This window comes from Enoplosus armatus, chromosome 4 (genome assembly GCF_043641665.1).
Source record: "Enoplosus armatus isolate fEnoArm2 chromosome 4, fEnoArm2.hap1, whole genome shotgun sequence".
NCBI lineage: Eukaryota > Metazoa > Chordata > Actinopteri > Centrarchiformes > Enoplosidae > Enoplosus > Enoplosus armatus.
This window is the reverse complement of record NC_092183.1, coordinates 4,233,742-4,257,712: the sequence shown is the minus strand read 5'-3', so window position 1 is coordinate 4,257,712 and position 23,971 is coordinate 4,233,742. Positions and strand designations below refer to the sequence as shown.

Genomic DNA, 23,971 nt, shown 5'->3' with positions numbered 1-23,971 from the left:
TAATATCTCATTAAACACGCCCTTTTAACAGTGCCACACAGCTTTATGGCCAAAATATGTAAAACAGTCCATTTCTCCAGGTGCAAGTACCAACAGAGATACATTAACAAGAATTCATTAAAGTGATATATCAGTGATATTTAAGGAAACATTTCTCAAGTTTTGTTTTTCAAGAATGTAAGACGCCTTGGTTTAACTATTTATTTAATTAGGATACATGTATGTGTATCTTATTGTTGTATGCATGCTTCATTATTATTTGAACAGCCTGCTGTTCTTTTTTATGATTGAAATTTTTTACAAAAGTGCAAATATTTTGTCTGTTTTTAGTAACGCCCACAGACTGCTGACAACTGAACTGTGTGTGTTCAAGCATCGACCCAGCCTGCCATGGCTGTACAGTGACTTGGTTCAATTAGATGGAGAGAAAAAAATCCGATAGAGTGATGATGGTGCGGCAGTGGAGCAGTTTGACCTCCCACCGGAGGAGTGGCGTTGACAGAAGGATGGTCCAGCAGAAAGAGGCGGCAGCATGCTGAGCGCAGCCGCCGCACAATGCCACATACAAACTCACCCGAGCAGTGGAAGTAGACTTCTTTACCTTCATGCCACCGCGGGGGTGACAGCAAGAGCCAAACACAGAGCCAAAGATCAGAAAGACAGCGGTAAGTCCTTTACTTTGGTTCCACCTTGAAGTTGTTGACAACTGAAAGTCATTTCCTCAGGCCTTGTGTGCGTGCGTGAAGAGGCGTCTTGAACATAAATCATCACAACATTCCTGTTAATTTTCCTACAGCGTGACACTGGTGCCTTCAGGACTTTAGCGACCTTATCGTGCTTTAAATCACTTTTAATGTATTTCGAGTCATGCTATCTGCGAGGTCTAAAGTTTTATTGAAACGCTTCATTTATCACGCGATTGAAAAGTGGCTTGTGCGTAAAGGCGCAGCGGGAGTCTGGTTTGTTTTGGCCAGTTAGCATGATTTATGGTGATATTTCAAACTCCTGTGAAAGCAGCTGGACCATATTATATAGTCTGTAAAGTGTCCTGGAAATTATCACAGGATTACTACAGTTCAGTTGCAATGGTGTGCAAAGAGTGTCAGCATGACATTTGTTGTATTTTTCCTTTTTGTGCCTGCGGTACTCCTGTGATTACATTTTGCTGTATTGTGTTTTTAAATCAAATCAATCAGTTTTTGGACCAACATCAGGCCCATAATAAGTCTTACTATGATACCTGTGCTACATAATGTCCTTAAGGTTTTGACTTTCCTTTCAGTCAGGCTCTTTGGTGGTGAAAGAGAGTGTGCATTAAGCCCACAGAGAGCAGAGAAATGACCTCCTCATGTGTTACATTGTCAGGTCAAACATCAGCAGCCGCTCCGGTGATCCGCTCTGCTCAGCACATTCACTAAGGAGATTTATCACACGCAACCTGAAGAGATGAGCGGCAGCAAGAAGTAAGTGACTTCAACAGGCTTTACAGGAATGCGTTTCTCTCTACACGGAGCTACTTGACCTTAATTGAATTGAATAAGGCACACCTGTGTGTGGAAGAGCCAACAAACATCTACTGGTGCCTAATGTAAGGAGGAATAAATGCTTAAAGATCAGGTGCACTTCAGGAACAAGTGGTTCGGTAATGAGGCTGACAAGTTACAACATGTGCTCTGACTGCCAAGAAGTGAAATATATGCTTTCCAGGCAGCACTTCTCTCAGACAGGGTGGGTTGTAGCTGACTTTGCTGTATTTCAAATTCATATAACATTGACATTATATCTGATTTAAATGTGAGATACTCAACTTGCCTGATGAACCCCCTCTGTTTAGACAAACTACACAGGGCCGGGCATTAACAAACTCCTTAAAGGTAATATAAAGTTAGAACATGTTACAGTTTAAGTGTGAACATCCATGTAATTGCTTTGCATGGATCCCCCTGGAGAAAAACGTACCTCAGATATCATTGTGTTTAGACTAGTGACCCTAAACACACCACCTTTGTTTCTCTAATGCTGCACGAGAAGTTTTAGAAGCATGACGTTGGTATATATTGGATCTTAAAGGGAAACAGGCTACATTTGATTTGCATGTTTAAAAGGGGACTGCTACCAAACCGTCGGATAGATCTTTTAACATGTGTGCAATCAGTGGTTGCAGTGTAGTCTCTGCAAATTGTTCTGGTTTTGAGTTACACAAAACAGGGTCTTGTTGAAAAATGTTCTGTTGTTACGCCAATAATGCTGATATCCTCAAGTTCTAAAACAAATATTAAGATTCAGGAAAAAGTGATTTAAAAACTCCAGAATAACATCAGTTGAGTGATTTTCATGGTGATATATGAACCACAGTTCCAGGATGTTAAATCCCAGCTGAATCTTGCTTTTTGTTTCCCATATGACCCCCATTCATGTAGAATAAGCAGTGGAAACTTTTGGTGTGGTTTGTGTGACAATTACCACGAAACAAAGCGTTGAATTTCAACCTCATGCACAGTGAAATGTACTGTCAGGCAAAAGCCCAGTGCGGCTATCATTTAACAGAAACCGTAGGTATCCTTTTTATTGTGTGGAGAAACCCTTTGAGGTTCAGGGAAATCTGATAACTGATGACACTCTGTCTTCAGTGCATGAGGGATTTGACTTTGCAGACTTGATTGGAGTACAGGACACTAGATACATGACCTGGACACATCATATCTCATGTGATGACTGCAGCAGATACTGTATACCATAACACAGTCCGGATGCCTTCAGGCTGTTTGATGTTTCCATGGTTTAGACACAGTCGACAGTTGCATCAGCTCGGGTGCAGAGAACACACTCTCCTCTCCAAACAGAGAGGCTACATGCAGATTACTGTAGTCTCTACAAGGACAGGGACGCTGATACGTTATCTGTGAAGTGAAAGACAGATAACAGCTAATATACAATCAAGAGTGCAAAGTAACAGCTTGTATAGTTTTGATTGCTTGCACAGCTTGTGATGAGATTGTTTGAAGGTTTACCTGTTGATCATCAATACATGCATAACTTAAAATATTGATCCACCTTGAAATACTTTTACTCTCTTAAAAGCACAGGTGTTGTAATGTTGTCCATTTCCCTCTTATTCCTGGTAAATAGACAAATGTCATGACATCAAATTGAGATATTGAAACAAAATGCAGTTTTGCCTGATTTATATATGGAAGTAGAAGTACAGGTCACAATTGTTGTACATAAAAATAAAAGTTACTCTGACTGAGGCCTTTTGATTTTAGAGAAGAATCAGAGATTTGAGAATACATCTTTTGTGTTTTCTTTTACATTTTGTGGTGCAATTTATTTCTGAACTGAATCTTTGTGCCGCAAAGTACAAGCCAATATCAGCAGCCTGCAGAGTACACAAGAGTTTTGCACCATCACTGTGTTTGTAGTCTGATTGCTTAACCTGCTGCTTTGTCTTAAAGTCATTGCATGCACACATTATTAAAACATGTGGTGGATTAATCAATCAAACATTCACATGATAGCTTATCTGTCATTGTGCAATTTAAAATTCTGTAAAGGGTTTGTTATATCCCTAACTCATATTCTCATTGTTGATTGCAATATAATCTTTAAAGCCAACGTTTATCATTTTGGTAGCTTGTCAGAATCTCAAAAAACAAATCCAGAAACTCTGCCAACTAATTTATATTACTGCTACTGAAATGGCTCCCCAGGGATTCCCTGCCAGGGTTTATTCTGATTGTTGGCTGATTGTTTTGCCTCCAAACTACAATTAATTCTAGGGAAAAGGTACACGTGATCATCAGGGAAACTTTGCAATCTGCAGGTAAAAGCAAGTTGGAAGAGATGGCTTGTAAATTGTCTGCTGTGTGGTGTTTAGGCTTAAAAAGCATTGTGGGAAATGGAGGAAATTACTTTCAATTACAAGTAAACAGACAAAGCAGGGCAAAGTACAATTTTGTTTTTATAACAAAATATATGCAGCAATGACAGAGGATTTAATCTAACACATAAACATGTTTTAATACTGAATTAGTTCACTAAAGCATGCTGTTGTCCTCTCCTTGTCTGATAATATTTTAAGTTCAGTTTAGACACAACTCGGGCTGCAGACGTTAGTGGACTGTCAGCTCAGGCTGAGGGGAGTTTGGCCTGTTATGTCCATGATTGTTCCATAGGTGGCAATGGAGGAAGTGGGAAGGCCAGTATTAGTAGGAAAGCTGGTGAAGTCCAGAGATAAAAGAGGTGTGCTTTAAAACTCTTCACAAGTTGACTCAGATCAGACAAAGTTACACATCAAAGCTAAATCTTTAGAACTTGGTTTCTTGTTTCAGTAGCAACCAAAACTTTCTCCAGAATCTAAAGGTGGCATTTTATTATAATTTTGCCTTTTTTATTAAAAAGTCGGCGTGTTCTGAAATTGACAAAAAAACACTTGAACGCCTTTTATTTCTAGAATACCTGTAGTTTGCTTATACTACTATAACACCGGAAGTGTTCCAGTGTTATTTTTTACTTAATTAAGAGTTGCTTGGAGAGTTGATTGTCCACACATAAGAGCTGATATGGTCACATGGTGGCTGGTCAAAAGCATCAGCAAGTGTTAAAACAACCCTGATTGCTTAGAAATACTGGTAACGGAGTTAATTTTTCTCAGAGTTAAAATAACTTGATGACACTTGATGAACTGAATCTGTTAGTATAAGTGACGTGAGGAGTGTGAGGATTATGCGGCATGATGCAGTGAGCAGAGAATGTCTCCTCATGCTGAAGCGTCTTTGAGCAGAACGCTGAATCCTGACCAGCTGGAAGTGTATTGTTCTGTAGCTGACCTTTGACCTCTGTGTGTCAAGGGTGTCTCCCTGCCATTTCACTTAGCCCATGCTGTCCAGTCCACTTTGACCTAGAATGGACCAGGTTTTAAGAGCATTAATGACATTATCATACCAAATGTATATGTGACATTAACAACATTAAATTACTGCCTCATGAAAAATAAAATAATTGTTATGTGAGTGGACAAACAACTCTCAAAACAATGCTTAACAATACCAATCCTAGTACTACCACCACTCCTCCTTTTCCTATTACTACTAATATTGATAATAATTATCATTAGTATTATTATTGAACAAGCTCTGTTTTTTTGTGGCCAAATCTGACTCACAATCACAGATTTCTTTTAAAAAATTGAAACACAATTATTAACCCTTTTAACTAATTTGTTACAAAATGATAAAAAATGTTGTTTCACACAGCAAACCAAATTGTCTGTGATCCCATTAGGATAAAGCCTAAAGGGCTTAAGTATTCTGGTATTTGTGTGTTATGTGTGTTGGTGAATGAGAGGTGTAGGTTCATTTTTACTCATTGATTGAACTGCTTACACTGTTCATCCTGACATAGTTCCTAATAAAAAGATGGGTTTAATGTAAATATGTAAATTTGCTGTTTGTCTTAAAGAGTGCAGTGATTTCTTTGTTCTGTTATTATGGCAGCCTCTCACTCAGCATGCAAGTAGCTGACTGAGAGTACATACTGTATTGCCCCCACCACAAAAACAAACAAAACTTCTTTTCAGCTACTTAGCCAACCTGAATGAAACATTTTTTAATCCTTTTTCCCATCGATGTTTGTTGGGCAACAGTATGAGGTGCGGATGAACGTGTGTGAAGTTGTCTTGGAGAGCGGCGGCGGCTCCGACGAGCCGTCTGTCACGAGCTTGTGTGTGTCTTGTCACTTAAGTAAAGCCAGCGTAATCCTGTAAGGGCGGATGAGTAGACAGACATGTGATGCCCCACTTGTTTCTTAGGTGGAGGGTGGTGGAGAGAGGGGGGCTGGCAGGTATTACCGACCAGATGGAGAGGCTTTGTAGTGTGTGTGTGTGGGCGTGTGACTGATTAGACACAACGCTAACTCATACTTTTTCAGATGTGTTTTTCCCAGTAATAAAACACAACACCTTGAATCAGTGTCTTAATAGGTGAAGTGGAGACGGAGCCAGATCCAGATTTTGATGGGTTCAAGTCTCAGTCAGTCGGGCATGTTTTGCGCATGAGCAGCACCAGTCACTGTGGCCATCACGCCCAATTAGCAGAGACTTCCTGTCCTCTCCCTCACCCTCTGCGAGATTAAATCCATTACATCGTACCTATCGACTGCGCACTTTGCCCTCCTCAAAGACGACACATTCTCACACTTGAGGGTGGTGTACTTACTGAAAAGCAGATCTTAAGGTGCTATCTCAGAGCTCCGAGGTAGTCACATAGCGTGTCTGTCAATGAGTCTTTAATGGGTGGAGATGAGCGCCACCAGCAGCACCAGACTGAGCCCCAGTCCGAACTTACTGCAGGTGAACGAGCCGAAGCGCTATGGCTCCACGCTGTCACTGGAGGAGAAGTGTGAGCAGTCTTTCTTCCTCTTTTACTACTACAGGATGGAGGATGAGGCGGTGCTGGACCGGGGGGCGTCCTTACTCAAGCACATCTGTGACGAGGAGGAGGTAGAGGGTAAGTTTACCTGGTCTTGTACACTTTGATTTCTCTGCATGTGATCAAAAAAGTCTCCTTTTACCTTCCTGAGAAGTTGGTGAATCTCTGTTTTGAGAGTCATTTGTCTAAAAACTATGCTACGTGTAGCCAAACAATCAGATTTTTACTTATTAACAACTGAGTTCTTCTGAATTGTTTTTCTTTTTTCAAAGCAAGTGTACTCATTTAGTGAAACAGGAAGGGTGTCATTTAGCCTTTCAGAGAGTGCCAGATTTTGCGCACTTCCTGCACTTATACTGTGACGCTCACCTATTTAGTGAGCTGGCACAAGAAAGATGTAGAACACAGAGCATGTGATCCTGTGTTTACCTCACTAATCCCCGCAAAGACCTACAGGAAAACAAAGAGAAAGGGGGGGGAAACCCTCCAGTACACTAAAGTGTCCTTAACTACTACCTGCTGATAATATAGTAATATTCTAATTGTACTCTGTGGAGGTGCCCTTGAGCAAGGCACTGAACCCCTAGCTGCTCGATCATCACTCTAACCTCTCTCCCCCTGTTGCATGTCTATGGTCTTGTGTGTGCGCATGTTTGTATTTCAGGCCTATGTTTGTAAAATTGTGAAAAACGGAGTGAAAAAATAGAATTTCCCAAAAGGGATTAATATAGGAATTCATCTTCTTAATGCTATCAAGAAATGTACAGTAACATTTGAAGTTCTTATCAGAATCAGAATCAGAAATACTTTATTGATCCCCGGGGGGAAATTGTACACAGTGATCACAGTGAACTGTAGATTTTGATTTTATTTGATAAATTAATTAGAAAATCTTGTTTGTAAGGCAAAATTGAGTGAACCAGCAGACAAGTAGACATGGCCAGTTTCTCTCTTACTAATAACACAATCAGATAAGGCCTATAAAGTGGTCTGTTTTTGCAGTTGCTTTAGTATTTCTAAATTTTCTATCCCATTGTTGTAGAGAACCCAACATTTCTTAACAATTTATTGTAGCTTTTTGCAAACTGTCCAATATACAGTAGACAATGGACAAAATTGCAAATTGATTCAGTGTCCCCATTTTTTTCAAACCTCCAATTCTCCTCACTGCTCATGATGCTTCTTGTTGCCTAGGAGAAAGGTTAGGTTTACATGGTGATGACATTAGCCTGCACCCAGCATCACGGGTTTCTTGGTTCTAGTCCAGCAGATTAAAGGGCCTGGCATGGAGCCAGTTTTATCATCCAAGTACTTCCATATTTTGTTTTGTTTTTTTAGGCGGAAGTACTCAGAAAGATTCCAGCACCAGCCTTTAGTTGTTGGTGATTTTGTTGGTGTTCCAGGACAAAACAAGAACAAAAACCCAGTCTCGTTCTATTTAAATGACTAAACTAAGAAAAATGAATTTTTGTTTTCAATAAACTCCATAGTGTTGCTTGATTAAAGGGCCATACCAGTACTTTTGCAAATTTGAAATACTTTACTATAGATCATGTGTTTAACATTTTTGCCGAAGATATTCAAATGCATTATGTAGCGTTTCATATAATTTTTATATGGACTCCATTCATATCTGTACAGTATGAATCTATTAGACTCTTGAAACATGAGTTATGTAACCCAGTGAACACAGTGAACACCAAAGTCTGCATTATTTAGAGCAGACTTTTCAGTCAAACTGCGCTACTATGCTGTAATAATGCAACTTAGGCAAAGCTGAATGCAGAGTTGATGTACACTTTGATAGATTACACTTTTTAAGCAAGTCTGCTAATTGATTTTAGTACTGTACAGAAATGAATGTAAAACAATGGCTGTGTAGAATCGTTGTACAAATCTTGGTATGGTTTGTTAACTGTGATGTAAGCTACATGTGATTTGTAGGAAATGGGCTAAAACATGCAAAACCACTGGTATTATTCTTTTAAGTACCTTATTTGTACACATGAACAAAATAACAGTCAACACTGGAATTTGCACAGCAGTGTCCCTCATGCTGCAGGTCAACATTTTGCCAGGTGTCACCTCAGCTTGAACCCTGCTTCAATCTCTCTAACTACATGTGCGTAACCAGCGTCTCAGCTGTGTCTGCGTGTGTCCTCGTCTGCTGGCTAAATCTTATTTTGGAGTCTCCGCTGAGCTCAGTCCCCTCCCCGCTGCTCGCTCCGAGCCGACAGCCTGATCTGAAGACTGACTGATAAAAAGAACAAAAAGAGATGAGGTAGCTTGACATTTCTCACATTTTACAAGATAAAAGTCTGGAAGAGGAGCTTTGGTCCAATGGCCAAATTGTCTTTATTGGACACTGATTAGTCTGTGGTTTCACTCAAGCGAAACATTTGGTATGTGAACCGACGTCACAGACAGTGTTAACGCTCAAGATAGACGATTCAGTTACGCAGCCCAAGCTCCCATGTTTCTAAACACTCACATCTGGTGTGATCCTGTGTTAAAGTTTCAAGGTATTGCCTGTTACAGCTGAGTCAGAAGCAAAGGGGAAGAGTAATCATTTCCTCTGACAAAAAGTCCAACTATCAACATCCAAGTCTATAATCCAAGAGCATATTTTTAAAGCTGTTGTATTAGCATGCTGTCAGTGCTGTGTGGCGTGTTGCCATCCTCCCCACTGGTCTGGGCAGGTCCCAGCGGCGCGGTTACTGGGGAAACTGGCGGTGGCGTTGCCTCTCCTCAGAAATCTAGCGAGCTAAACAAACGTCCCAGCAAACACAAGGATTTTATTTCATTCACTGTGTGCTTACGGGCAGCTCCAAAAGAAGTTCTTCCACACCAAAAAAAAGAAGAGGAAGTTGTTTCACAAAGCTACTCTGGCAGTGTGCAAATCTTCCTTTCCAGTTCCTTGACTCAACTATTTTTTATTCCTTCTCCTCCATCACTCTCCTCCCATTCTCTCACCTCTTGTTGTCGTTCAGCCTGTGCAAGCGTTGTCACGCCCAGCTTTATTGCTCATCTATCAGCTCTAATAGCACCGTGGTCTTTATTTCTTTCTGTCCGTGTCTCTGTTCTCTTTTATTGTCGCTGTCCAGCCATCTGCTTCTGGGTCTCGTTGTAATGCCCACTTGCTGTATGGCAAATCTGATTGCTTCTTTGGTCGACTCCAATGTTGTGTAATAAACCCATGTGAAGGTAAAAAGTAACACCAATAATACTGGGCGTTTATGTAAAGGTATTTTTAAGTTTTTATTGCTTAAAACTTGTGTATTCCAGTGGAAGGAAAAGACAGATAACCATTCAATTCAATTCAATTCTAATCATTAGCTTATCTATAAACTGTGACTGTGAGTTTTCTGGTTCCTTTGGTACATTTGTTTTGCATCAGAACTTGTAGCTCTACAATACAGTGAACCTAAAATCTAAACCAAGGAGTTGGGCAAAATCATATCATCATAAAGACAACAAGGATTCTTTATAAAGTTGCTGTATCAGACTGGATTTGCTGATTAATTTCACTTAACCCCAAGTAATATGAAAATATTGACATATGAAGTAGGTTTTATGCTGAAATACGGCACATTTGATGTACATATTAGTATTGAATATTTCCATATCGGCTCTCTAGTGTCAGACATGGTGGTGATGGTGATTTCTTCATCAACGCAACAGGAAAGTCTAATTGTTTCAGTTTGTAAATACAGCCATGACAATCTGTTTTCGTTGCATATCTTTTGCAGTTAAGTGACATTTAAATGTTTCAGTAAATTAATTGCTAACTACACACCTATTATACACCCACACAGATCATTTCAAATAGTTCTGAGAAGAAGTCCAATCAGCCAAACTCTGTGGGTGTTTATAGACTGAGCTTCATTGACACGTCCCTCACTCCTCCTGTTAGTTTTATTGCATTTGCAAGGCAGGACAACTTGCATGCTGCGTGCTGTAAATTCCAGGACGTTGCCACAGCAAAATAGAGTGCATCCATTCTTATTGCTTCATGAGCTGTGTCACAATTCAATACCCCATACTAATTTTAAGAAGGTTTCAAATTGTAGTGTTACTCTGGAAAAGTGTCAAAATTAAGTATACTCAAAACAGTCAGTATGTACACTAAAAATCCTTAATTTTTGAGAGCTGTTGATTAACACCATTTTCCCACAATGCAAGATGCATGATTTAAAAAAATGTCAATATCTTTCTGAGTTTTAGTGTCAGGTGATGGTGTTTTAGAAGCTTGTTCTCTGATGTGACCCTGGCATTTGTAATGTTTGAATATTACAATGTTTCATGAAAATGGGAAAGATTACAGATATTAAAACAGGCACACAATACAGCACAAAATCTGCAGTTTCAGTGCAAAAATGTCAGTATCAGGCTTCAAAAACTCAAATCGATGCAACCATTTGAACATCTGGTATGAAAAGAATAAACGCAGTCTGCATGAAATACACTACAACTCTTCAGTTTAATCTGCTGTGGTCTTCTGACTGAACTTTCAGCAACTTGGAGTTTTGTTTCCTAGAGAAGATGAATTGTTTTTCTTTTTGGCTGGCGATGCTGGGAGGGTTTTCGCCGTGTACGATTGATCTAGTGTTTTTATGTTATCCCATAAACATGGGACAGGTACCATCTTTGTTGAACCCAAAGCCTAGTGGGCAGCAGCTCTGGTGTGGGTGATGCGGGTCTGTCTCCAACTCTCAGTCTCTTTACTTATGGGGAGTTCCTCCGTTCTGCCTGTCTGTCTCCCTTTATCTCACTCTTTTTTTTCACCATTTCCTATCTGTTTACCAGTGTTACTCTTTCTGACTTTCATTCTGTGTCATGTGAGGGTTAAAGTTACCAAAACAGACAAAAATATTCCCTCTGAATTACAGTATCCCTTCACGTTTTAGGTAAGACAATACAAATCTTTTTAAATCTTCCTCAACTCTGATGCTCAGCGTTAGCTCGGCATGCTGAACCGTGGTGTTAGTGAATTTAGATGAACCCTTAAAAAACAAGGCATTGTGGTACGAGTGAATAATGAATCCTGTTGTGCTTCAAGAGAGATCATTGTTTGTTGTGTTGAGGAGTTTCAGCCACTTCCTGGTTGGGTCATGTGCAGTGCTTGGCTCAGCGTTACCCGACGTGTTTCAAAAGGCGATGTTTGACACTGATTGCATTGAGCCTTTTGTTTCAGGAGGACTTTTGATGTTTATCGTGAAAGGTTGCTTTCTATTGAACTTCTGGGGAAGCAGGAAAGTTAAACTTAAAAGAAAAGTTTGCAGGTATTGGAGAGAAGATGAAGAATTACAATTATTCACTTTAAATACAGTATGACTTTACTAAAACTAAACCCTGAAACTAAAAAGCAAACATTAGTCGGCTTGCAAAGTATTGACTGTACCGACCACAGTGGCCTTTTTGAACTGTTGTGGGGTGGGAAACTCTACTGGCCTATACAGTGGTGCATGTATGGAAAACTAGCATTAAAGTGATATTTTACAGAAACATTTACTATACACTTAGTTGCCTGTTTATTAGGTACACGAAACAAAACTAATGCAGGCTAGGAGCCCATTTCAACTGCAAAATCTTTTCCAGGGGCCCAGGAACCAGTTATGAGACTCAGGAACCTTACGTGTGTTTCAGTTGGAGGAACCAGGTTCTAAATGTAGTACTTCAGCAATGGTTCCTCATGCCAAGTTAGTCTCTGCTCTGGGGTTAGTACTGTCTGATGGTGCAAATTTGCATTGCTGATCGGTTACATAGTGCTATACCTTTCACACAGCAAATATCTGTGTGATACCGAGAGGTGCCTCTGATATTGTGCCAAATCTATTTATATAAATGAAGGTAGAGAAGATTATAGAAACACCTATTGGTATAATGCAATACAACAACAAAGCATCACAAACCACATCCTCCATAATGACCATAAAGTTGAATCAACAGCTCTCTAAAACAGTTTCAGCAAAAACTGAACATTGTAACCTTCATGAAGGGAGTTTATCACAGAACTGTTGTATTAGACTGCATTGGGTTGTATTTACAAACTTGCAACCGAGTGAGTTTTTATATTCATCCTTGGCAGAAAACTAGTAAGTATGTAATGACGGATTGCATTGGTCACCAAACTATAATTGATTCGCCAGTATATCACTACATCAGCGAGTTTCAGTGGAGCTTCAGATACACACTTACACTAGTAATACGAAGAATAAATGCCCCAAACCAGATACCTTACCTAAATATCAGCCACATGTTGGCATGAAATCCACCTCCATCTGAATGGCATGTTATTAGCAAACAGTCTGGTCTGCTTGTCATTATTGACCCTAAACCACCCAGCTACATGTAAAACTGCACGTCCTGTTGGTATTGTGCCAAAATGTATAACAGGGAAGAAGTCATGCAAGCAATCATGGCTTCTTCACTGCTGTGTTCTACTTCTTTTTCTGTCCAAATATTTGTTTTGACAGTGTACTGCAACCTCTATAACCCTGCTCTGCTACGCTGTCTTGAGAACGTGAGAATGTTCCCTGAATTGACAAGCAGTCAAGATTGGGTTGGGGTGGTGTATTTTACTTATTTTGCAGCACTGTAGTGGTCACGTCATGATTCTCTAAATGTTGATGCTGCACTTCCTGATAGGGATTTTGATTGTGTCTTGTCATTTTCAGGAAGTCAGCTAGCATAGCAGTCTGATTTTGTCAGGATATTTAGCGCCAGAGTGTTCATCTGCTGTTCTGCTTTTTTGCAGGTCACCACACCGTTTACATCGGTGTGCACGTGCCCAAGAGCTATCGGCGTCGGAGGCGTCACCGTCGGAGAACTGGCCACAAGGACAGAAAGGAGAGGTTGACGGAGAACACCTCTGACAAGTCGGACACAGAAAACAACGATGAGGCCAGCAACAGCATCCTCAAACCTCTCAGTAAGTTCTGATGGACTCCATGTCAGGGCAGATTAGGGCTCATGTCTGTCTTTGCTGAAGGCTGCTCTCTTTTCCAGAAAAAAGCCCCTGTAACTCCCTGTGACCCCAAAGAAGTTGCTGAGTCCACTTAGTGGCCATAAATAGCCATGCATGTCCTGCTGAGTGACAAGTCTGTTTCGACGGAGCAGAGTGAATTCTCATTGGAAGTAATGGCTACCCAGACATAATTGTACCAGTGCTGATATGAGTCTCTTGAGTACAGTGTGTAAGTGCATGCCTTCCTGTGCTTTTGTCCTTGGTTGTAGACGTAAGTGTATCTGTCTTTGTGTGCGTGCAGTTGTGTTAGCATCTATATGTGTTAGTGCTTGCGTTCTTGGTTGGCTGGAGCTTCTTTCCGTTCCGTAGAGTGTAAAAGTACGATGTGCCCTCAGGCGCAGCTGCTGCGATCTGCGGATGCTCGGACAAAGAGCTCCGGCCAGTTCGAGGGGAAACTTGAGAAAGAAAGGGAGAAGGGAAAGGTTATGTTGGGTGACTAAAGTGTAAGCCCAAAAAAGATATGAGACAATAAAACAATATGAGAAGGGAACATCACATTTTGGTTGAACTGTTAACAGTTCCTAAACATGTGCTCATAGAAATAAAGGTTGGGAACCACAGATTCACTGCTATATTTTGTTGAAGACAGGGGTCTTCTGATAACAATAACAAGAAGTCATTTTGGAGAATACAGAGGATAATTCTCTGATTACGTGAGGTCCATGTGTAACATAAGTCCTCTGTGAATGAGGCTTAAAATGTGCTTGCTTTCTGTCAAATCCAACACTGAGGCAGGCCATTGTCATTTCCAGAGAATTACGTAATTTTACACTTGCCTGCTTGCACATGAAGTGACAAGAGGACCAAAATACACCAGAAGTGGATTTTACAATGTGTACACATCACTTGATGTGGGGGATTTTCTTCGGGACATAAATCCAATCAGAGAATAGATTACAGACAGCCCATCTGCTTGTTGCTACTGACTGATGATGCATATTTTGCCAAAATGGTTAGAGTTGTAGATTTTTGGGTATGTTCCCTGATCACAGTAGATCAAAGTATTGAGCTTCTTGGGGATGCCCCAGTCTTTAATAAGTGGCTGAAGAAGTGATTAATGATGCTATGTCGTTGTTTCAAATGTCACGTTGCTAGCTGTTAGGCATGGGAAGTCAGAAGAGCAGTGTAATCTGATCTTTTCTGTTACTAATTCTAATGAACTGACTACATTAGTCTTACCCTGATTACAGCGTAATACAGTGCTTGTGACCATTTAAAGCCAACCAATGTCCACTTATGACCCATCGTCTGGTTGATCATGTCCACGAGAGCGATGCTCCCTTCTCACATTGTTTCAGTGTAATAGTTTTTAGAGGGCTGAAGGTAAAACTACATTTGTTTTGTGGCAGAGTTTTATTTTTTCTTCTTCTTTTCTGATTTGCCAACTGTCTCGCAACCCTTCAGATTGATCCTACATCCACTTGGTGGGTCTCAACTCCCAGATTGGGAGCCGCTGAAGAACTACTATTGCTAAACAGAAAATATATCAAAGAACACAGGTGACAGATTAAGTAGTTTTCAATACAACCTCTGTGTTCATAGAAATGTTTTGGTGTTCTGGAGAGGCTGATCTGTCTGAAAGACCCTGAAGATGGTTCTTTGCAGCCGGTAGTTGTTGAGTGATAGTCTGTGATAGTTTTTGTAACAGATTTTAGACTATTTTGTACTTTTCGTTATTGAGCATTTACACTGACCTGACAGTGATGCAGTTGTACTTGCTGTACTCGCCAAGGCTAATGAATCGTGTCCGTGTAGCCATGATGGCTGCGTTTTAGGTGGGGTAAATATTCCAACCTGTTGTGTGTAAACAGCGTTGCAGTTACTCTTCAGCCTTGCCGGTTAATTTGCTCACACATGGTTTAACAAGATTAGTCTTTTTTGAAACTGCTGCCTGTATTTGGAGATAAGATGGATCATAGTCTGGACAACGTTGTCGAGGAGTGTTTGGGAGTTGTTTGTTTATTGTGCCGGTGGTTAGGGCGATTTTGAAGTCCAACCTTTCTGTTGGGGTCTTTCATTTGTTAAGTGCATTTATGAAAGCCTCAAAAATAGGTTTTTCTTCTTGTACCTACAGTTGAGTGTTTGAGCTTCACTGTGCAGAATGATATAAGTTTGAGTTTGACACTAGAAGGATGTTTTCACATTTATCTGCTGAAAGTGGAAAGTTTCTCTGTGCTCATTGAAAATCCCATTTCCAGGGGTGGGCCTACAACCATGATTTGACATGGTCCAATATTCAAAAGTGTTCAAAAGTGTGATGTGGAAACTTGAAGCTTCCGGCGTACATACACTGAGAATGGACTTTACATTGAAGTAGGAAACACCTGTTGTCCAGCAGTTGTCCTGGATTTTTAATGAAGGAGAAGGAGAAAATGTAATTTCAATGATTTTAACAAGATAATTGAACTCTACTCAAAGTAGAGCAATTTATATACTATATATATAATGTTTAAGATTAACTAGTAAATAACAGCATGATAGTTTCTTCTACCTATATGCAGATGTACTCTCCATTAATGGTTACAGATATGATGAACAAAAAGAAAAATGTATTCCAAATCAGCCAAATATCCATATTTCCCTCTCCGCAGTTGAAGAAATGAGTGACCCAAGAGACCCAAGTGATGTATAAGTAAACATTAAGGACAGTCAGTCAGTGTGTGGATGTGTGGAAAGGAATATATATATCCTTTTGCATTCTTTTATACCTGCTGAAACTTCATTGCATAATACCAAATAAATATATGTGTCAAAGGGGATAAATACATCCTTGATTCCTAAAAGAAAAATCCCAGTGAAGACCCGCTGAGATGAGGAAACATGTGAAAACCTACACACCTCGGTTTGTTTACAGCAACATTGGTAATTCTCCATTCATGGAAAATGCGACTACGTTGGCAGGAGAATGTGAGCATTGACGTTTTGTTAACAGTCAACACTGTGGTTCATATGGGTGAAATAGCGTAAATGCTGTCTATGTTAATCTGTCAGGGTATGAAAGTGCACAGTGAAATAATATAACACAAACAGAGAGCACACAGTACAATTGGTATTGTTGTACAGACAGTGGTTCATTTACTTTATTGTGTATAAACAGACTTTTGTACAGTTTATTTGATGTGAACCATGAAGTATAATGGTGCCTTTTGGTGGTAGTCCTTTTTAAAGTTATTGTCTTCCTAATGATAGACTGGTTAGGGAAACTATGAATACAAGCAGACTGTATTAGCACAGAAAAGATAAAGAGAAACCACTGTGATGCACAAGAAAAACACTCATAAGGAAGGCAAGTATGAGTCTGAGCCCACCTGCAGTGTGCTGGGACAGATTGGAGGTCAAACATTTCTCAGAGGAAGAGACAGAAATAATCTTATTGGCTGAGTTAAACTAAAGAGGGCCGAGAGAAATGAAAAAAGTTCCTCTTGGTGAATGACAGCTGCATTTTCTTCATGTAGAATGGCAACAATTTGATGTTTTCTTCTTTTCTTGTACAACTTGCCAGCGTACATGCGATCAGGCAACACAAGATGGCAATTTACACCCTGAATGAATCTACCGTTGTATTGGAATGAAGCTGATATCATAAAGCTTCGCGATTAACTGAAATAACAAAACCAAGCCATATTAAATGGGTTATAGATTAAAGGAAAAACCAATGCAGCGCTCCAAAATCCAAAGCTGTAGAGGCATCAGCATACTGTATGACTTTCATTTTCATACCTGTCTGTATCTTGTTTAGCTTACTGACCTAGCTGACCCCTCAGGGTCAAACTAGCCATATTAGCCATATAGCCAGCTATCTGGGAAAGCTAGTGAGCTAGCCTAAGGACCTTCCAACACCCTGAATGTCATAGTCATTGAAAATAAAATTGCAATCATTGCCATTTATTTTTTAATATAGATTTTTTCCCCCTGTCAGCAACTCTGGTACAACTAAAACTCATATCTGCAGGCATCTGTCAGGCATGCAGAAATTGACAGGCATGCAGTATACCTAATGTCCCACTGTGATTCACTGCCCTCCTCTGTGTTGCTCTCTCTGGGACACATGGCCGCCCCCAGGGGAAGGCCCTTGTCTGTAATCCTCTTGTTTGGTCAGATGGACGCTGCAGGGACTGCAAGTCCGTCCTCCTGGTTACATGTGTGTCCACTGCAAGGCCATTTGAACCCTGCTCATTTTGATGAGCATGTTTTTTTTTCTCCAAAGCTTTTCCCCTTCCTTTTTAGTAGGGTCAAATGCTCTCTCAAAGTGGATTACAAAGATTACTTTGAAACTTGGTTCTTATACAAATGGGTTTAATTTCCCAAAGTCAGAGAGAGCAAGCTAAGACTGCTGTGATGTATTCAGTTTTTTTTGTCAATACGTCTCCAATTTAATGTTTTTACTTCACTGGAAGGATTCCTGCTTCTCTCAGAATTGAAAGTAAAATCTTTAGATTCATGAAGACTTTCAAAATTGATTAGATAAATGCAAAGGTCGAGGTAGAAACCTGGCTGTTTTTCCTCTGGTTCCTGAACAGTTGACATTTTGGAGCTACCCAGCTTTCACATGGCAACAGTAATATGTGTTGCATCCCTAAACATTTACATCTATCACTCTGAAAGTAAACTATATTTCCCTTTTGAAAGCCTTTACACAATGCTAGATATGCTCCACTTGGTGCCTAATATTTCCCCTGAGAGTAATGAGGAAGGCTCCAAACTTAAGAGACGATCCAGAGTTTTCAGTGAGAAATTAAAATGTACATGGCCTGACAAGGACGAGGTTTACGTGTCTGGTCAGGGCACATTGGAGAGAGGAGAAAATAAAAAAAATGTACATTTGCTTTCCCACTAAGGCTCAGTGGCATTCCCTTGATGATTCTGGTTGGTATAATAACTTAAAACGATTATTAACATGTTTTTCACATATCACTAAGTGATAGGAGGTCCTGTAAAACCTTCTCCTGTGCTCGCACAGTGCAAACAGTGTTGAAAGAAGTCTGGAGTTGTGAGACTAGACAAGCCTTCAGTGTCATAGGAAAAACATGAATTATATCAGTAGGAAGGTTATATTGATTGGATAAACTACTCAAACCCTTGAAAAGCCATAATATTGTTTGAATTTGTGTCTTTCTGGACATCAGTTATTGTTATGATGAGTTAGTCTTCACTGAGTGACACTTAGATCAACAATGTCCCACATCCCATCACATCCACAGCCTTTATTTAATCCCTTTGTTCTTGTACCAGTGTACATGTAAGTCTTTTAGATTTATTTTCTGCTGCAAACACATAAGATATGACTCTTCAGATCAGGGGTATTCAGCTAAAATTTCCAGAGGTTCAGTTAGAGAAAATTTGCTCAAGCAAAGGTCCGGAACATCATAATGTCTAACTTGCGCTGTGATTTAGTGTGACTTATATTGAAGTAGCCTAGCAGTTGTATCAACGTCTGCATGTAATCAACAACTGACTGTCAAATCAAATAACGAAAGTACAATTCAAAAACATTTTGACAATATTTATTGTCACTTAACATTGAACTATACAGATATATATAATACTGTAGATATGTATAATGTTCTTCTCTCATTAAGTAAAAGAAGGGCTGCACTTAAAAATAAAATAGAGAAAATAAATAAAATAGCTTTTGAAAAATTGTGCATCTTAAAATAAAGTACTTCACTCAGTAGTTCACTCGTCTCTCTGTCTTCTCTCCCTGTATCGTTAACTCGTCTTATCTTCTGTCACTTGCTTCTCACCTCTCTCGTCTGTCTGTATGCATGTACGCATGATCACATTTTAGCTTAATTTATAGGAGATTTGCAGCTCTCTATAAAGTTTCTACTGTTTTGTTGACCCTACGTTCATTTAACCTACTTAATAACTTAGTTTTCAGAATGACTTTCAACATTAGTCAGACAATGGACATGGGTGGACATGAGTTTGTTGCCATCAGTGGAAAGTGGTAGTGTAATTAACCAAGTTTGCTACACAGCACACAGCATGTTTGAGACTGTGGCTATGTCCTTTATTCAGTGTCTCATGGCAACCTTGTATCCTGATGTATTAACACTACTGTCAGTGGAAAAATGGCAGTATCTGCTGTTCTGTAATGGAAAACATTTTCTTTTGTTCAGCTCCTTTAAGTATACACTGGTACTATTTAACTATTTATTACACAGCTGTCTTTGCAGAACTGATAAAAACGTGATTGAATCTTATGTTATCTCTTCTGTTGAATCTTCTCATCCCCTTATCACACATAATTAGTGCTGACCCACCAGACCTCCTTCAGTTAGTGCATGCTTTGATTTTGTATCATTAAACATTTTCTCTGATTAGACTCAACACTTCCCTGGAGATTGATTCTGCCTAGAAATAAGATGTACAGGTAAACAGTTCTTTGATCTGGTATACAGACCACTACCAAAGGCAATAAAACCACAAACATGAATGAAAATCAGTCCTCCTTAAGAGAAAGTGGCTCTAAAGACAAATGACCTGGAACAAAATTAAACTCAATCTGAAAAGGCAGCAACTTCCCAACTGGTAGATTTTAATCTTTGAGCACACTCAGTTTGGATTTAGATCTCAGCACAACTGTTTATCTTCTAATTTTGACATTGATTACTATCGATAACCTTGGTCAGCCCCAATTTTTCCAATTAATTTCCATACATGAGATCCAAGTGGATTTAGCTTGCTCTATGTTGTGTTAAGTGGTAATATGAGAGGGGAGAAAAAACACATTTGGAAGATGAATTAGATGAATTAAGACTTTAATGTGTTTACCCTTATTGCCAGAAGGTTACATGATTCAGAAGAAATACTGTTAATGTTGCTGAGTCTTCCTGGACAAAGGGGTGCAATACACCAGACCTTTTGAATCAAACTTAAACTTGACCCCGCTGTGATGGGTTGCATTGTGCTGTTTACAGTGAAAGCACAGAGAGTATGTGCTTGTACATTCTGTACACCTGCAGACATCACAGTGGTCATTTAATTTCAGGTTATGTCCCCCCAGCTGATACTTGTTACATTCTGCCCTGCCCACCTCAGCTATCACAACAAAATACCAGAGCTAGATGGTCTGGGTATAAATACTGTGCTTCAATGAATCCCCCTCTGGGTGTTACTCTGCATTCATCCCAATCCCTGTTCGCTGCCTGTGTGCTAGCTGCCCTGCATACTGAATGTCGGACTTTGTGGCTTGGAAAACATTTCCTGTACTCTCAGTGATCCTCTCTCTTTGCTTTGAATGAGTGACACGGAGTTACATTATCATTGCATGTACAGTCACAAACAATGAACGAGCTATTAGATCCCATGTGGCCTTTTACTGTGCTGAGTTTTTCAAAAAGGTCAGAGGAGATGGAAGGTATTTGTGTAGGATGCATGTCAAGAGTGGGACTAAACAGGCCTTTAGTGGCAGCCACACTAAGCTTTTTGCTGGGCAGCGGGCATTCTTCTACCATTCCCTATCCCATGAGCCTCTGCTGCTGGGACAAAGTCCTCTTTGTATGCCCATGGCTCTTGGCTAGAGCACACAGAGCTTTGAAATTGCGTTTGAACGATGGGATTTTCATTTCTATCCCTCCTTTTCGTGCTTGCTCTCACCCCTCTTTGCTTTCACTCTGCACTGAGCTTCACCCCCTAACCCTTCTCACCCACCCTCCCACCTTTCTCTTAGCAACTACTCCAGTGGGACAGTATTGCATTGACACCGAACACTGTGCTTGTTATCAGCTTGAATTTTAGCTGGATTGCATGGATGTACAGCATCAGTTTCTCATGGCACATTTCTCTTGGATAAAATCTTTAGTTTTAGATGCCTACTGTCTATTAGAAGAAGCTTCAGAGAATTAATTTTTAACTTCTAATGTTTATTCTTTAAGGGTGGGTACAACAAATATTTTGGATGTCCTACGACAGGAGTTTTGCCATGAAAACCTGTTTCTTTTCTATAGGCTGTAGTTTGAACATGCAGAAAGGTACAGAAAGTAGTGGATTCCAGCTGTAAACAATGGGTGTCAAGTAGCTTTTCCTGATCTTGTGCCAAAATTAATTTCTGCTGAGATGATATGTTTCCTTGATATCATAGGGAAGAAAATAACAATTTAGTATTTGTGGATCGTATTTTTACAGTTGTATTATTGTGATGAAATATTTCATGCTTCTCTTTGGAAAGAAAACACCTTTACTGCCCCGCTTCATTTTTATTTACTGTATGCACATTCAAGGAATACAGCAGCAGGTGCTCTGCGTGAGCCTACGTCCCCAGCTTTGACCCTCGCCTTGCAGTGCTTGCTATTGTTTGCATGTAATTTTGGCCATATAGGTATTTAAAGCTTGTCTTAAATGTTTACTGTAATCAGTGTAAATCTCTGTGGATATGAGCGTCAGCTAAATGTGTGAAACGCACATGTAAATTATTTCACCTAAGGTGTTATTAAACAGGTTGCAGTGACTTAAGCTAGTTGCAGCTTGTGGACATGTGAGTGTGTGTGGGAGTGTGTATGTGTGTGTGTGTGTACACCAGCAGACAGTTTATCCCTCACCTAGTAATCTTACAGATGCTTGTCTGGCTCGTACCTGCTGCTGCTGTTGTTGTTGTTATTGTGCTGCAGAAAACACAATAAGGGAAACTTCAAGCCTTCACCTCATTGACCACTTACTGTTGACTGGCTGAATGAATGACTCAATGTGGTGGGTGATTATAAAGGAAGTGGGGTGTGTATGTAAATGTATAAATTTCACCAGCAAGGGAAAGTCCAGTTAAAGACTCAACACTTAGGTTAGTCTGGATTATTGTCCTTCCTCTGTGATGCAGAGGTTTTAGTGAATTCTTCAATTAAGCAACATTTGATAGGTGGTCGCTCTGCCAGAGCCTGCTAACCGTTTACTTTCTCTGGGTTTCTATGGCAAGTTTTGGAGTCCATGACAGTTTTTTGGGGGGATAAAAATGGTCAAATTTAGGTCTTTAGTCAACACTCTGCTGGCACAATATTAGCAAGCTGTTGATCTGATGTAATCAGTTATTGTTATTGTTATTGTCACTCACATACACACACAGATTGTGCTCACATAACACATTCCTTAACCCCCGGACTTAACCATCACAACTACATGCCCATACCCTTAACCTTAACCAAAACCTAATTCTAGCCCCAACCCTAAAACCAAGTCTTAAACCTCAAAAATCCCTTTAAAGAAATGAGAACCAGACAGAATGTCCTCACTTGCCAAAATGGCCCGGAACTCAAAGTTGTCCTCATAAAGATAGATGTACAAGAGATTGTGCTTGATCGGCATGTTCCAGACTCTTCTGTTAGCTTTGTTGTCCGTGTTGGTGCAGGACAAATTACACCTTTATAATTCCTATTAGTGCATTGAGTTTTGGTGACTTCACATAATTTCCAGCACAGCTTCACCCAACTTTCACCCTAAGCAGAGGAAATCCGGGAAACACCTGTTTAGCTGTCCAATAGCCAGTTGGACCAGCTGTTAGCAAGTTCACACTTTTAACATGAGTGTTTACTAAGTGGAGTTTTACGCATGGCTAAATTAAAACATAGTAATATGTACATTTACCAAAGACAGTTTTTGGAAGTTATGCTAGCTTGTAATGCTACTTTTATGGTGCAACCTGATTTAGTAAATCACTAATTTGAAAGTTGCTAGTAGTTACTTAGAACTTAGGACGGACTTCATGTTCAACTTTAGTAAAGGATTTATGAATAGCTGGTGCAACCCAATTCAGGCCCTTTTAAGCCAATGTCCAATAGCCAATGTCTTTTGGCTAATGTTTGGCTGAGCAGTATTTGCTGATGACAATAATCTTTGTGTACTGTTTTCTACATGCATGGGCCTGCTTTCATGAAAGGGGGTAGTGATTGTTTGCTGGCTCTCATTCAAAGTTCATATATTGTTTCCACTTGTTGGAACAAGCTATGATGATGTCGACTATTTACAACATGTTTGAGAAGCACTGAAAAGTGTAATTTATGGATCAGTCCTGTTGAAATTCTGTTTGTGTTGCTCTCTAAATATTCAAATGTGAAGACAAGGGGAAGGAAAAGCCCAAGCCTCTGCTAGAGAATAGGCCAGTTTGTGAACCATTTCCTAATTGTTAATGAGGGGCTCCAGGGCAGCTTGCCAAGGCTGCAGGGCCAATGGCGAAGGCCTGTTTGAACAGAAGGGGCAGAGGGGGAGAAGGGGCTAGCTGTGGGGATACTGTCACTGAGGGGACCCCAAAAGCCCATCCGCCCCCTCCTACCTGGTTCACAAAGTGCTGGAGCAGGCAGCTGAGAGCGACTGTCACTTCCACCCGAGACTTTAATGAGGGTCTAGCTGCTGCTTTGGGACTCTGGTGAGCCTGTGTTGCTTGCCGACTTCTATCTGAGGAGCAAACACGGGGCCAGCTGATTTGGAGAGTAAAGGGGGGGTCACTGAGTTTTTAAAGATGTCCAACAACAACAATAATCAAGAGGAGAAGGAGGAAAAGGAAGAGGACAAGGAGGAGAAAGGAGAG

General features: G+C 40.1%; 1 protein-coding gene across 1 annotated transcript in view; it reads left to right on the top strand.

The window, feature by feature from the left end:
* Positions 1–613: 613 nt before the first annotated feature.
* The window catches only part of slc4a4a (solute carrier family 4 member 4a), a 53,151-nt gene continuing 29,793 nt past the window's right edge, over positions 614–23,971 (top strand). Inside the window, exons 1-4 of the mRNA XM_070904352.1 lie at positions 614–665; positions 1,366–1,463; positions 6,433–6,506; positions 13,186–13,359. Of these exons, the coding sequence (XP_070760453.1) occupies positions 1,447–1,463; positions 6,433–6,506; positions 13,186–13,359 (265 nt within the window). The 5' untranslated portion in view covers positions 614–665; positions 1,366–1,446. The remainder of the gene's footprint in view (positions 666–1,365; positions 1,464–6,432; positions 6,507–13,185; positions 13,360–23,971) is intronic.